This window comes from Penicillium roqueforti (genome assembly GCF_015533775.1).
Source record: "Penicillium roqueforti strain LCP96 04111 chromosome Unknown scaffold_01, whole genome shotgun sequence".
Lineage (NCBI taxonomy): Eukaryota > Fungi > Ascomycota > Eurotiomycetes > Eurotiales > Aspergillaceae > Penicillium > Penicillium roqueforti.
In genome coordinates, this window is record NW_024067565.1 from 1350565 (window position 1) to 1364915 (window position 14351).

General features: G+C 50.2%; 6 protein-coding genes across 6 annotated transcripts; 3 read left to right on the forward strand and 3 right to left on the reverse strand.

Moving 5' to 3' along the window:
- Nucleotides 1–852: 852 nt before the first annotated feature.
- LCP9604111_934 (karyopherin alpha) lies at nt 853–2769 on the reverse strand (the record flags this gene model as incomplete). Its single annotated transcript, XM_039073061.1, has 2 exons — nt 853–2274; nt 2533–2769. The coding sequence occupies 2 exons, from the start codon at nt 2767–2769 to the stop codon at nt 853–855; spliced, it is 1659 nt and encodes a 552-aa protein (XP_038933482.1).
- A 360-nt stretch (nt 2770–3129) lies between these two features.
- Nucleotides 3130–5032, forward strand: LCP9604111_935 (uncharacterized protein; the record flags this gene model as incomplete). Its single annotated transcript, XM_039073072.1, has 3 exons — nt 3130–3387; nt 3438–4329; nt 4380–5032. The coding sequence occupies 3 exons, from the start codon at nt 3130–3132 to the stop codon at nt 5030–5032; spliced, it is 1803 nt and encodes a 600-aa protein (XP_038933483.1).
- A 368-nt stretch (nt 5033–5400) lies between these two features.
- LCP9604111_936 (CCCH zinc finger protein) lies at nt 5401–7000 on the reverse strand (the record flags this gene model as incomplete). The annotated part of the gene is made up of 4 exons (XM_039073083.1): nt 5401–6269; nt 6322–6664; nt 6727–6870; nt 6926–7000. The coding sequence occupies 4 exons, from the start codon at nt 6998–7000 to the stop codon at nt 5401–5403; spliced, it is 1431 nt and encodes a 476-aa protein (XP_038933484.1).
- A 449-nt stretch (nt 7001–7449) lies between these two features.
- On the forward strand, nt 7450–8366 carry LCP9604111_938 (putative translocon-associated protein, alpha subunit; the record flags this gene model as incomplete). Its single annotated transcript, XM_039073095.1, has 3 exons — nt 7450–7521; nt 7601–8022; nt 8081–8366. The coding sequence occupies 3 exons, from the start codon at nt 7450–7452 to the stop codon at nt 8364–8366; spliced, it is 780 nt and encodes a 259-aa protein (XP_038933486.1).
- A 265-nt stretch (nt 8367–8631) lies between these two features.
- Nucleotides 8632–9516, reverse strand: LCP9604111_939 (DNA 5'-adenosine monophosphate hydrolase; the record flags this gene model as incomplete). The annotated part of the gene is made up of 2 exons (XM_039073106.1): nt 8632–9383; nt 9441–9516. 2 exons carry the CDS (start codon nt 9514–9516, stop codon nt 8632–8634), a joined length of 828 nt encoding a protein of 275 aa, XP_038933487.1.
- A 252-nt stretch (nt 9517–9768) lies between these two features.
- On the forward strand, nt 9769–13928 carry LCP9604111_940 (RNA helicase; the record flags this gene model as incomplete). Its single annotated transcript, XM_039073117.1, has 3 exons — nt 9769–10002; nt 10085–13601; nt 13666–13928. The coding sequence occupies 3 exons, from the start codon at nt 9769–9771 to the stop codon at nt 13926–13928; spliced, it is 4014 nt and encodes a 1337-aa protein (XP_038933488.1).
- Between the last annotated feature and the right edge of the window lie 423 nt (nt 13929–14351).

The window sequence follows — 14351 nt, forward strand, 5'->3', positions numbered from 1 at the left end:
CTATTTTTTGAAATCTTGATATGGAATTGTGGTATAGTAAAATGGATGTAACTAAGTCTGTTGCTATCATTGGTACATTTAGACTCTGATTGTACATTATTTTCACTGCCTGAGGGCTTCGTATTCTAACATTGAAGGCTTGCAAGTCTAGCATCAGTTCGTCTCCTCCCGAGAGCATAAAATACGAAGATAAGTTGTCTGGGGAAGATAGGAATATCCTGGGATACAATTACGACTACAGGAAGAAAAGGTAGGTCAAGTGAAATCTGGCATTTTTTCCTGGCGAATTGCAAAGCGTACCACGAGAATAGTGCAATAGCATTTTCAGAGGCATGATTCGAGCAGATTATGAGCGTGGTACGAGCAAGATGTGCTGCCACAGCCCTGTTGTCAGCAAGCGAGGACGTGCCCGCGCAGGAGACCAATGCCCCGTCAAGGAACACCATAGTCAGAGGACATTAACGTAACTGGAGAGAGAAAACCGATCCTGCAAACAAATGCGCCTGTGTATGAGGATGCTAAAGGGGTGGGGGAGGGGATACATGATGGTGAATCTTGTTTATCGTGAAATCAAAAAAAAAAAAAAAAAGAAGGGGGGAAGTGAAATTCGTGACAAGAGAAGATGAGGGAATCAAATGAGCACCATAAACTGTTTAGACGCAACGCCAGACCGAGAAGTAGCTTGGTCGAAGCGCACGAGAGGCGTCGAGGCTGTATGCGAGCAACCTGGCCTCTCGGTAGCCAGTGGTGCCCGACCCATGCGAGGATACGCTGGACGCAGCTTCGACGTTTGGGTTTGAAAGAAGATGAAGATACAAGGATTGGCATAGTGCACGAGGAAAAGACAAGTCTTTACATATCCATGGTATCACCGCCGTTGCCGAAGTTGAAGCCACCAGGTTGCTGCTGGCCAGTGCCGAGAGCAAATCCAGTCTGGGTCTGTTGGGGAGCAAGTTCCTCGATATCGCCACCGGCCTCATCCTCGTCAGAGAAGTACTTCTCGATAATGTTGTAGGCCTTCATGTAGATCTCCTCGTTGGCGTTGTTCTGGCAATCGTGAATCTTCTCCATGCCACCGGCCTCTTCGATGAAGAGAGCGTAGCGGTTGACACGAGCCTCACCGGGCTGGCCAGCCTCCTTGTCCATATCTCCGACCTTGAGGATGTTCTCGAGACCGTCGAGAGCGACCTGGATGATCTTATTGTCAGGGCAGGCCAGGAGATCGCACAGGGGTTTGATGCAGCCTTGAGAAACAAGGTAGCGGATCTGATCGGGCTTCTGGAGACCACCGGAAGTAGCGTTAGAGATAGCCCAGCAAGCCTCCTTGCGGGTCTTGAAGTCACCATTGGCAAGAAGGTTGATAAGGGGAGCAATGATGCCAGCGTCGATGACCGCCTGAATCTGGCTGGAGTTACCGGCAGTGACGTTGGAGATGGTCCAGCAAGCTTCCTTGCGGATACCATCCTTGGTGGAGCTCAGGAGGGAGAGCAGAGCAGGAAGAGAGCCACAGTTAATGATCACCTGGGTCTGGACGTCATCACCAGTGACAATGTTACCCACGGAACGGAGAGCGGGAGTCTGGACAGAGGTAGAGGCGTGCATAAGGAGCTCCACCAGGCGACGGGGGATACCGGCCTCGATAACGGCCTGAATCTTGTCGTTGGCACCATCGGACAAGTAAGAGATAGCCCAGCAAGCGTCAATCAGGACCTCGTCATCCAGCATGTAGATGAGCTTGGCAAGGACTGGAAGGGCGGGGGCAATAGTGTTCCAGTCAGGCTGGGGAGTCTTGCCACGGCAGAAGTTGCTAAGAGTCCAAGTAGCGTTGCGGAGCATGCTCAGCTTGCGGCCATCGTTGATGAGGTTAAGAAGCGGGCGCAGGGCACCGGCACCGAGGACAAAGTCACGGCAGTGAGGGCTGTCACCAGCAATGTTTCCGAGGGCCCAAACGGCCTGTTCACGAACATCGGGCTCAGGGCTGCTAAGCAACTCGACGAAGATGGGGACGGCACCAGCTTCAATGACGACCTGGGTCTGCTGGGCGGAACCGGAAGCAATGTTGGTCAAAGCCCAGGCAGACTCAAACTGAACCAGGGTGTGGGGTGAGCGAAGGAACTCGACGAAACGGGCTACGACACCGGTCTCAATAACACGCTCGATAGGGGGGTTGCGCTCCTTGGAAAGCAATTTGCGGAACTTGGTGGTGGCCTGGATCTGTTCCTCAACCTGATCTGAGAAAACTCCCTTCACCATCTGGGGAAGCTCGACGTTGAGCTGAATAAATCATTATGTTAGCTTGGTAATTTTCACGATGTTTTTTTTTTATTGCAGTGGGGTCAAGTCAGAGGGGTCTTCGTGGGCCATGGCAACAGGGCGGTGAAAAAAAATCCTTGTTGATGATCGCATCATGAAAACAAAGAATTCACTCAGGGCCCATAAAGGTGGTGACCACACCATGAGCCCGTAGAAATCCAAAGGAGGATATAGAATAGAACAGATTTCAAAGGATCAAAGAAAAATTGAAAGACCTACCTCACTCTCAATAGCACTGGCCTCATCATCACTCTCAGTGGCGGCAGCCATGCCACCAACACCGATTCTACCGTCCTGAGTTTGGATACCACGTCTCTTGGCTAAGTTCTCATCACGCTTAGCCTTGCGAATCTCGACCTGCTGTTCTTCACGGCGGCGGCGGAGCTCATCGGGCTTGAACTGGTTCTTGGCCTTGAACTGTGTGCGGCGATGCTCGGGAATATAGCGTTCCGCCATGATGAAAATGGAAACAGGAAAAACTAAGCGCGCCGCGGTGATCGATTATGTAGTATGTGAGGTTGAGTGGGCGCGCGGGGAGATGGACGGAGAGTAGGAAGAAGGAAGAGGGATCTGATGTGGGGGAAGAAGACTTCTGTGGGAGGGGAAACGATGCTATCACGTGATTACTCATTCGACGTACTCCCACGACAATAAGCTCGTCCTCCCTGAGCTCTTAGAATTCCACTTATTTTGGTGCTTATTTATGACAATTGCTCTAGTTATGACGGATGTGCATTGACAGAAACGTGCATTTTTTTCTGAGCTAGTTTGTGATATCTCACCGGGAGCTTGCAGGACATCCCATCGACAAAAGATATGGCTTCAGGTGATCTAGTGGACATTACCACTGCTTGCTCTTCACAAGGGACTTTCAATGTCATAGGTGTGGTAATTGACAAGCTACCACTCTTTCGGACCAGAGGCTCGTCGGCATGCATCACCTTCACGATAAAAGACTCCAATTTTGATGCACCAGGCTGGCAAGGTGGTCTTAAAGTCAGATATTTCAATGATGATGAGAGTTATCTTCCTAATGTCGAGCTCAAAGATGTAATCCTATTACGAAACCTCCTGGTGAGTTTATTTACATGAGTGCAGCAGCATGGTAAGCTGACAGGATTCAGGTGCAAATTTACCAGAACAAACCAACAGGGTTTGTTTCTCAGAGATCCCATGTGTCATGGGCTATTTTCCGACCAGAGCCAAGCTCGAGTTCCAGTCCGTTCATTACCAGCGGTCCCATTCCTTTCGAGCCGAGTCTGAAGGAAAAGGATCAGGCACACTCGCTCCTGGATAGTGTATTTGCCGAAGCAATCCCTGTGCAACAACCCACCCCGCACAGTATACCCGCCTTTCAGCAGTCTTCTCATGTTCAGGCTTCCGTTCCAGCCGCAAAATCTGGAGGCCTACCGTATATCCCTATTCAGTTTGCGACGGTTCGCCAACTTTGCCAGTTACTTGGCCAAGTTGTGAACCTCAAGACTTATGACAGTGAAAAATGTATGCTGGACTTGACTGATTTCACTGAGAATGAGGGGCTTGCCAACTACAAAAAACCCGGAGAAGGTGACGATGAATCAGGTCCTGAGGGCGACCGATTTAATTACATACAGAAGACAAAGAACTGGTCAGGCCCATGGGGTAAATTTACCATCCGAGTGACTTTATGGGAGCCGCATGCCAGCTATGCTCGAGAACACCTCAAGCCAGGTGACATCGTTCTATTAACCTATGTCCATATCAAGGAACGCCGTGGTGGATTGGAAGCTGTCGTTCATGAAGACAAACTATTCCCGGAGAAGATTCATGTCAGGAAGATGAATGGTAGCAATGATGAGCGTGTACGAGAATTGATGAACCGCCGGACAGAATACTGGAAGATCCACGGTGAACCCAAGGCAGATACCAAAAAGGCCAAGAAAAAGAACAAGAGAGTCGAGCAGAAAAGGGAGGCCCGGAAAGAAGAAGGCCAACTGACCATGCCAGCAGCATCACGAATCAAGTTGAATCAACATGGTGAGTTGATTGTGTTCCTAAGAGAAGCATATTGGCTGATAAATGTTTAGTCAAAACAAAAAATTACACAGTGCCTACTTTCCCTCTGGAGAAGATCTTATTGGCGGAGACTCATACAAACAATGCTCCGGGGGGCATTGTCTATAAGCTTCCCTTCCAAAACGTCAATTATCACTCTCAGGTCCGGGTAGTTGACTTTTTCCCCCCAAAGATAGAAGACTTTACGGTTCAAACGACCAACGCTCCCTTGTTCGGCAATCAGGAAAGTGCCACGGAGTCTCAACTTGGCTGGGAATGGCGGTTTTGCCTTCTTGTGGAGGGGGTTGAGCCCAAACCTCCCAAACAACAGCCCCGAGGAATGATGAAGCTCTATGTGTGCGGGCAAGATGGTGATTTTCTTCTTGACGATTATGCATTCAACCTCCGCGACAATCCACGGAGACTGGAAGCGATAAAAGAGAAGCTTTTCCTCTTATGGGGCAATCTCGAGGAGGAGAAGTCGAAAGCCATAGCTTCTGGTCAACAGAGTTGGGGGCCAGTGAAGTCGTGCCCATTCGAGTGCTGCATCAAGGAATATGGTGTTCACTGCACCCATGCCAAAGACCCCAATGTGATGGATGTCGACGGCGAGGTGTGCACCTATCCTGATTGTTTTGGATGGGAGAGACGATTTGCCATGTTCGGCACGACTATCCACACATGAATTCTACAATCCCCAGGTCTTGTGGAAAAAAAATGTATCCCTAAATAAAGCTTGTATGGATTGATCCTTTGTACTAATACAATTTAACATTTTTAATCAATAGATGGTTGCGCCTGGAACCTTTTTTTTTCACCCGCATAGAAAGGAAGAAAAAAACAACGTTGAATTCTCAATGCCTGTATAGCAAGCCTGCTCCCATGCACCGTCCATAACTCCCGAATGATCGAAATTCTGATAATGTCATGGATGCTTCTTTTGAACCTTTTCCCCGTGAAACTCACACTGAACTCAATAGACAATATTTTAGGACCTTGTTTCAAGAAAGGTTCAGATCGGCTGAGATGAGCATAAGATTGCGAGATGGCCGCTCAAATTTTCGTAACTTTGACGATGTTCGTGTCGATGCCATGCGCCACGGGCTCAAAGCGGCAGCTGTCGCCTCGGAAGCAAGTCTTTTTACCAGGTTCGCTCTGAGGACAACGATGACCATAGATACACTCGACGTCATCACATTCTAGACCAAAGCGACAAGGTGTCATGCGGGCAATGGCTGACAAGATGTGCAGATCTTGGCGTGACAATTTGCGATCATGGTCATGATAGCAATTCTCTTCATTAGGACATTCACCGAGCAAGAAATGATAATTGCAAAGCTTGAGCTTCTTCAGTTTGTTAAGATCATCGCGAGGAATGCTCTTGAAGTCGAGCCGATCAACACGCTGGCCATATTTATTCCGTTCCACGGTCTTTGGGGGGGATGCACCAGGCACCTTGGACCGAACGACCTGGAAATCAGAAGACTCGGGTTTATTTGTCATCGAGGCCAATGGAGCACCCAAATTTGACACACTGGTACTGGTAGAGGTTCGTGACAAAGCAGGTGTTTGGAATTGCTGGGTCGGCGATGGTGTGAGCAAAGTCCGCGAAGGGATTGCGCTTTTCCAAGGAGCAGCCCAAGACGGTGCACTCGTTGCACTCGGTACACTCGGTGCGGTCAATGTAATTGGAGCAATCTTTGTGGTGCGGAAAACATCCGGGAACTGGGTGATGCGATAGTCCTGCTCTCGGAAATAATCAAATTCCTTCTCGAGTGGAAGACCCTCAACCAGCGAGACTCGGCCCTTATAATTCGCGCCAGAAATGAGTTCTGTCAATGACCGAGCATATTCTTCATTGGAGGGACAGCCCAAGAAGAGCTGGTGGCAATGGCAGTTGTATAAGTAAAGCTTAAAAGCCTCTGGAGGAAGAGAATCAGCAATGGTATCTTTATGTCAGGTTGTACCACATACCCTTGATTTTATCGTGCGCTTTGTTTTTGCCAGTTCCAACGTCCACAATTTCGAAGAACGATGCACTCTCATTGAATCCACGAATAAACTCATTGATTGTGGAGGCCTCTAGGGCGATTCCGCCCCGGATGTAAGTCTCCATAAGTCCCTTCACATTAAGATAGATCTTGGTCATTATCTTCGGCTCGGTGATCGTGGAAAGAATTGTTGTAACGTAGCTCTGGAGAGATTTCCAGAGCTGCTTGGCCGCATTGCGTCCACCCTGTTCCCCTAGTTGCAGAAATTCATCTTTGAATATTATTCCTTCGCCGTCTAAAAGCAACACGACGAATGGTTCACGGTCCTAGAAGGAAACAAAATATGTGTCAGCCTGAGCTTAGACAAGGCGTCCACAGCTGTGCTCACCATCATTTTCTTGACAACTGATATCTGGTCCATCAGCTCCATTTCATGCACCTGAACCTCACGATTGAACCGGGTTTCGCGTTCATGGTCGAGTTTCTCTTGTTGAAAGGAATTCTCTAGGGTGGTCACACGTTGAAGAAGTTCCTATCGCGAGTCTTGTTAGAGTGAATAGGGGACCAATGGAGGAATTGGTTGGTACCTCAATGAAGTCATTCTTCTGCTGGTCCAGAGCGCTTAGCTGACGATAGCGCTCTAAATAAGCTTGAGTCGCCATTTTTGTAGATTGATGAGTATCGTTTGCAGATCTGGAAATGGTTGGAATTGCGAAAAGGATGAATGCGACAAAAGATAAGGAAGAAAGTAAAGGAAGGGAGAGAAGCAAGTTTCAAGTCTGATCAAAGCCAACAGGGAAATTCCAGTGGGCAGGCGCTTGCAGGAGGTGACAATCTACAAAGCGCGTAAAGTGTTAGAATCAGCGGTAATCACCAATTATCAGTGGCCACCTCACTTTATTAAATTAATTGATATAGAGAGAGAAATTTATAGTCCGTCGTCTTTGCTTCAAATAAAAAATCAATCTAAGACCGCGGGTGCCATCTGGCTGAGTCAGCCCCCGGTTTTGCATACGTGGAGCCAAATATTCCCCTTCACCTGATCTTGACTTTGACCTTTCCCCTGTTTATCTCTTCTCTTTCTCTTTCTTTTCTCTCTTCCGGTTTCAAGATGACTCGCTTTGGTTTCCTCTCTTTGGCTCTACTCTCTCTCCAGGCCTTCATTGGCACCGGCTTTGCTGCTGTATGTGTTTCGTCTTGATTTGCTTCGGGAACCATGTCGCATGACTCAATTGACTAATTGTTTGGGGTTGAACTTTCAGGATACTGAGAATGCTGAAGCAGAGGCTCCCACTCTGGCTGTCTCAGCACACGCCTCTTTCCCTGCTTCCGAGATCTTCGGTATCAAGCTTGTCAACGGTCACCCTACCCAGGCGCTGATCGCCATCTCCAACGATGAGCCGAATCCTATCACGGTGAACTTTGTCGGGGGTAGCCTTCGAAACGCTGAAGACCAGGCGCAAGTTGTCCGCAACTTGACTGCTACTCGTTATGCCATTGAGATTCCCGCTGGCGAGAAGGAGACAATCAGCTACAGCTTCGCCACTGAGATGCACCCCCAGGATCTCCAGATGACACTTTCTGCCATCATTTCAGACAGTGAGGGCCGCTTGGTTCCTATCGTTGCCCACAATGGCACCGTTAGCATCGTGGAGGCGGATACCAGCATCTTCGACCCCCAGATGTAGGACACCCCCCTTTACCCTTGGTGTGAGAGCAACGAGGCTAACAATTACAATCAGCATTTTCCTTTATTTCTTCCTACTGGCCTGTGTCTCTGGCACTGGTTACTTCTTCTATACCGTTTGGGTCGCTCCCTACTTCCCCCAGAAGCGCAAGTCCGCAAAGACCAGCGAGAAGCGCACACAGGGTGGCTCAAAGCGCGCTGAGACCCCAGTCACGGAGGAGACTTCCACCGGCGCTGCAGTTTCTTCTACCAGCGCCTACAATGCTGATTGGATTCCCTCTCACCACATCAACCGCCCCGAGGCCCGCAAAGTCAAGGGTCGCTCGAAGGCCCGTGCGTGAATATACTCACGACAGTCATATCACGAATGGAGGAAGGAAACAATCCTTTTCAATGTGTACCATTGTCGGGGGTTTTGTCTAGTGTGAGGGCGGCATTAGCCACGGTGCTGCAAATGCACCCTGCTGCTTGTCACAAAGGACATGTATATCTACCAAATAGAAGATTTTGGCCCAGTTTAGCTTCCACGGACGCCAAACAGGATCACTTTTGGAGAGTTCAATCCATTGTATACCACGCTGTGCCTGTTTTGGCAGTACTGGTATCTCACAGTTTCTTCCATTCTTTAAATTCCCCCTCCAGATGTTGCTTCAATTCCGCAAACCGATTCCCAAACCCCCTACCACAGCGCCAGCAAGCAAAGTCTCGTTTTAGGTACTCCTCTTCCGTCGGATTCCGTCGCACATCATCTTCCGCCAGCGGGAAGTCCTCGATTGGCACGAAGAATGGTGTCGAAAAGCTATTGTAGTGTTTCCGGTGCTTCAAGCGCTCGCTATACCTATCCACCGATAATACATGGACATGCAAGTGGTTCATAGATGGAACTGCATGCACCCCAACCATAATCTCCTGTTCCCAGTCCCGACCCCGCGGTAGCTCGTCGGGCGGCGGATCGGCGCTCAGTGCCGTCTGTCTCGCCTGCTCCTGCGCAGAGTCCTTCCCATATTTGCGTCGCAGCTCGCTCGCTGCCAGCTTGCGAAGTGTTCGAGTTTCGGCCCTCACTTTTGCTAGGAAGTCGGCATCCTCAAATGCATCAAATGGGTGCATTCGTGTTTTGGTCTGGTCGCGGGGGAGAAGGAGGAGGTGCAACGATGACTTTGGGAACATGTCGTGGATCGCCACAAAATCGTCATTGTGGTAGACCACGACATCGGGAGCATATTTCTCAGGCTTTGTGATGTAGGTGCCTAGTCCATCGCGAACACCAAATGCAGTCCTGCCCTTGGCCGCATTGCGATCAGACGGGGTTTTAGTCGCGTGTTTGGATTGCTTGCTTTTAGGAGCCAGGAGTTCGGTAACTGTCAAACCGATATGTCAGTCAAGTATTTTTCAGTGATACGTCTCTCGGTCTTTACAGGCATTCCTCTTTTCTGACGTCCCAGTTTGCTTCTTTGGGTCAGCTTTGGTCGGATTGGAGTGGTCCCCGGACATGGTTGGTGTGGAAGTTTGACTCGTGGTCACACAATATATGTTAGCTACAGCATTGCCTTTGAGCAACAAATCCAAATCTCACATCGGTAGACCGAGTAGTAAGAGTACAAGACATGTGTTGGGAGTTAAGTCTCCCATGGTCGCTGCGCTCTTCCGTATGCTCCCCGCAATCCCAAAGCGGTTTAGTGCGGGTCGCTCTTTTGCTTGAAGCTCCAAAAATTATCTTTCGCGCAAACACTCACCACGCACAAAATGCCACCTAAGAAGAAAGGCGATGGTAAAGGTGGCCCCAAGCCGGGTACAAAACAAGCCAAAGCTGTGGCAGAGAAAGCGGCCGGCGAAGTGAAGAAGCAAGTGCCGGAGGAGCCCAAGAAACCATCCGTGAAGGATGTCATTGGCGGCGCATCATGGACAGGGAAGCTACCGGTCAATATGTTGGCAGAGCACTGTCAAAAGCAAAAGTGGGAAAAACCTGAGTACAACATGGTAATCAACTTCCCATGGCACTCGTCGCCTGTTTACAAACACATATATCAAACCAGATGCTGATAGGTTGCGACAATTGCAGATCAAAACTGCCGACGGCTTTGTATCATCCGTCACAATGAAGAAAATAGATCCCAAGACCAAGGAATTAATCGTGATCCCACCGATAAAGCTCCCTCCCTCCCATAAGCAACTTGCTGGGCAGCCGACAGCCCTCGAAGCGCGCCATTTCGCTGCAGCGTTTGCTCTGTTCCGAGTGTGCAATATGCGCAATATTCATATGATGATGCCTCCAACTTATAAGAAATTGTGGAAGGAGGACTTTGGAGAAATTAAAGCAGCAGAAACTCGGGAAGGCAAGGGCTGGATGTACGAGGCAGATCCATTCTTAGCCAAGCAAGAGAGAGAGAGCGCGGCCGCCGATTTGGCAAAGAAGCGAGCGGATCGTGAAAGAGCCCAGGCAAAGGAGAAGGCCTCAAATGCGGAATTAGGACTAGGAAATGGGGATGCCAGGAGTAAACGTATCTGGTCACAAGCGCCCAAGGTGGATATGGGCACACGGATTCGACGAGATATCGAAGGCCTTTTGCGGCAACATACAGTTTGGAACCCATATGGCGTGAAGATCCCGGAAACCGAAAAGAAAACCATCGCGGACGAATTCACCGGTCTAGGGTTTCGTCGCAGCCATGTGGAAGAAGCTACAGCGGAATGCAAAGACCGCGAAGAGGTCTTGGAGTGGCTTCTCATCTATGTTCCTGATGATGACCTCCCACGATGGTCTCTGCCGGAAGGATATTCGGCTGGAGTCAGTCTTGGTTCTGGTGATCTCGCCCGTGAGGGCAAAGTCAAACGGCTGGCATCTGTTGGCTATCCAGCCGACATGTGCTCTCAAATTTTGGACAGGAAGCACGGCGACGAATTGGCCGCTGCTGAGCATCTGCAAGGCACTTTGACCCATGGAACTCAATTCTCGGCCCCGTCAGTAGCCGACGAAGACGAGGAAGCTTGGGCAGAAGAAGCGACTACGTTAGAGGCTATCTTCGGGGAACGTTATCACCGCATATCAGCCAGGATCTGCGAGATCAACAGCGAGGCATCGGATATTCCACAAAACACGATTTTCCGCTTCCAAAAGCCCTCCGCCCACTATCCAACCACACCTCCTGTTATATCAATCCAGGCCAAGGGCGTCCCAGCCTATATACGTCTTAGTGCGATCCGTCGGGCAGTGCAGTATGCCGAGGAAAACTTTACGGGTGAATCTATGATTTTCAACATTATGGATTGGCTGGAGGTCAATCTGCCGAGCATCATGGAGAACCCGGGTAAATTGCGGGAGATTTCCGCTGTGACGGCTTCGTCGGTAGCTGAGACCCACCAAATTCCTGTGCGTTCGAGTAGGAAGAATCGCAGAGGCATTGACTGGAAGATTGACTCGGAACGAAGCTTGGCGATCCGTGATGCTTGGGAGGCCAAACAAGATACCGCGCCGCAGATCGAGATGAATCGGAAAAGAAAAGCACTTCCTGCATGGAATATCCAACATGAAATAATACACTCTATCAACTCAAACCAGGTGACTATCATCTCGGGTGAGACTGGTAGTGGTAAAAGTACACAATCCGTACAGTTTGTGCTGGACGACATGATCCAGCGAGGACTGGGAGCTGCTGCCAACATCATCTGCACGCAGCCACGACGAATCTCGGCCCTGGGTCTTGCCGACAGAGTTAGCGATGAGCGGTGCGCAGTAGTCGGTGATGAAGTTGGATATGTGATCCGAGGCGAGTCGAAAGCCAAACCTGGCTCAACAAAGATCACGTTTGTGACTACTGGTGTCTTGCTGCGCCGGATGCAATCCGGTGGCGATGCGGATGGCAATGTCGCAAGCTCCCTCGCGGACGTATCGCACGTGGTGGTCGATGAGGTCCACGAGCGAAGTCTAGATACAGACTTCTTATTGGCGCTGCTGAGGGATGTTCTAAATTACCGCAAGGACCTGAAAGTCATTCTCATGAGTGCCACCCTCGATGCTGGTATCTTCATGAGATACTTTGGCAGTCAGAGATCCGTTGGACTGGTGAACATTCCTGGCCGAACATTCCCTGTCGAAGACTACTACCTGGATGACGTTATCCGGTACACATCATTTGCGCCAGAACTTGCCGAGGGCTACGAGGACGAGGAAGAACCCCCTCGGGGAGAAGAAACACTTGGCAAAGCCCTGCGGAGCTTGGGCATGGGAATCAATTATGATTTGATCGCAGCGACTGTCGAATACATCGATTCTCAGCTAGGAAACCAGCCAGGAGGCATCTTAATCTTCCTCCCTGGTACATTGGAGATTGATAGGTGTCTGAAGGCAGTCAGTAGGATCCCCGATATGCATCCTCTGCCATTACATGCCTCCTTGCTTCCAGCCGAACAACGACGAGTATTCCAGAGCGCGCCAAGAGGAAAGCGAAAGGTTATTGCCGCTACAAACGTCGCGGAGACCTCAATCACAATCGAGGATGTTGTCGCCGTCATTGACACCGGTCGAGTCAAGGAAACGAGCTACGACCCAAAGGATAACATGGTCCGTCTCCAAGAAGTATGGGCATCACAAGCCGCTTGCAAACAGCGTCGTGGGCGAGCAGGTCGTGTCCGTGCAGGTATCTGCTATAAGCTCTACACCCGCAAAGCCGAAGCAAATATGGCCCAACGACCAGACCCAGAGATCCGCCGTGTTCCCCTGGAGCAGCTGTGTCTGTCTGTGAAATCCATGAAAGGCATTGACGACGTCGCCACCTTCCTAGCCAACACCATTACTCCACCGGAGAGCATAGCCGTTGAAGGCGCACTAAGCTTCTTGCATCGCGTAGGCGCTCTAGACCACGACAGACTCACAGCACTGGGCCGCTACCTCTCCATGATCCCCGCGGATCTTCGCTGCGCCAAGCTCATGATCTACGGCTCCATCTTCGGCTGCATGGAACCCTGCCTCACAATCGCAGCCATGCTAACAGTCAAAAGTCCCTTCGTCTCACCACGTGAGAAACGCGACGAAGCTAACGCCGCCAAAGCAACCTTCTCTCGCCCGGGTGACGGTGACCTCCTCACCGACCTCTCAGCATACCAAGCCTGGTCCGAGCGAACTCGCGCTCAGGGCGGCTACTGGGGCACCCAGTCGTGGTGTGCCGCCAACTTCCTCTCCCACCAGACGCTGCGCGATATCTCCTCCAACCGCGCGCAGTTCATTACCTCGCTCAAAGACGCAGGCGTCCTGCCAATCCAGTATTCCGATGCGTCGGCTTCGGCCTGGAATCGCAACGCAACCAATCGCAACTTGATCCGCGCCCTTGTTGCTGGAGCCTTCCAACCTCAGGTCGCGCAGATCTCATTCCCGGATAAGAAGTTCGCCAGCTCGGTTACTGGTACCGTCGAGGTGGATCCGGATGCTCGCACTATCAAGTACTTCAATCAGGAGAACGGCCGTGTCTTCATTCACCCCAGCTCCATCCTCTTCTCTGCGGCTGGCTATCCTAGTGCCGCGGCATATCTCAGTTACTTTACCAAGATGGCTACCAGCAAGGTCTTCATCCGCGACCTCACCCGTGGGTTACTTCTCTTCCTTTCCTCGGGGTATCACCTTCTAACCTTCTTTTTTCTTACTTGCAGCTTTCAACTCGTACTCCCTCCTTCTATTCTGCGGCTCTATAGAACTCGACACTGTGGGTCGTGGACTAGTTGTAGACGGCTGGCTCCGTCTACGCGGCTGGGCCCGGATCGGCGTACTTGTTTCGCGGCTTCGCACCATGCTAGATGAGGCTCTTACGGAGCGGTTTGATAATCCTTCGGTTGTCTCCAATGGCAGCAGTCTTGCTGATAGAGTGATTGAGGCTGTCAAAAAGTTGATTGAGTTTAATGGACTTGATCAATAATTCGCATTGGCGGGTTCCGAGGTTGAAAATACATACAGCGGATATATCATCTTAGATGGGAAAAGAATCGAAATGATTTACGAGACATCCATGGTTAAAAAATAATTCATCTATACGGTTTAGGCTTTATACCATCTTACGCCGCCTTATACTTGTCGCAAGGTGATAAGTCCGGCATGTGTATGTATACTCTGTACTCTACAGTCGACCGCTCGACATACTAATGGACAATCCTCCTTCCAACGGCATGCAGATCATGGGGACCTAGCTAAACATAGCTTCAAAATACTTCTCGGGACTTAAAGTGAGACAGACAGACTTCTGTCTCCTACAAAGATAACCGAAGACCTCCGCTTCCCTTATTATGGTTCACAAATTCTACCTCGGAAGATCGAAAGCTACTCCAACAACTTCTTCCGAACA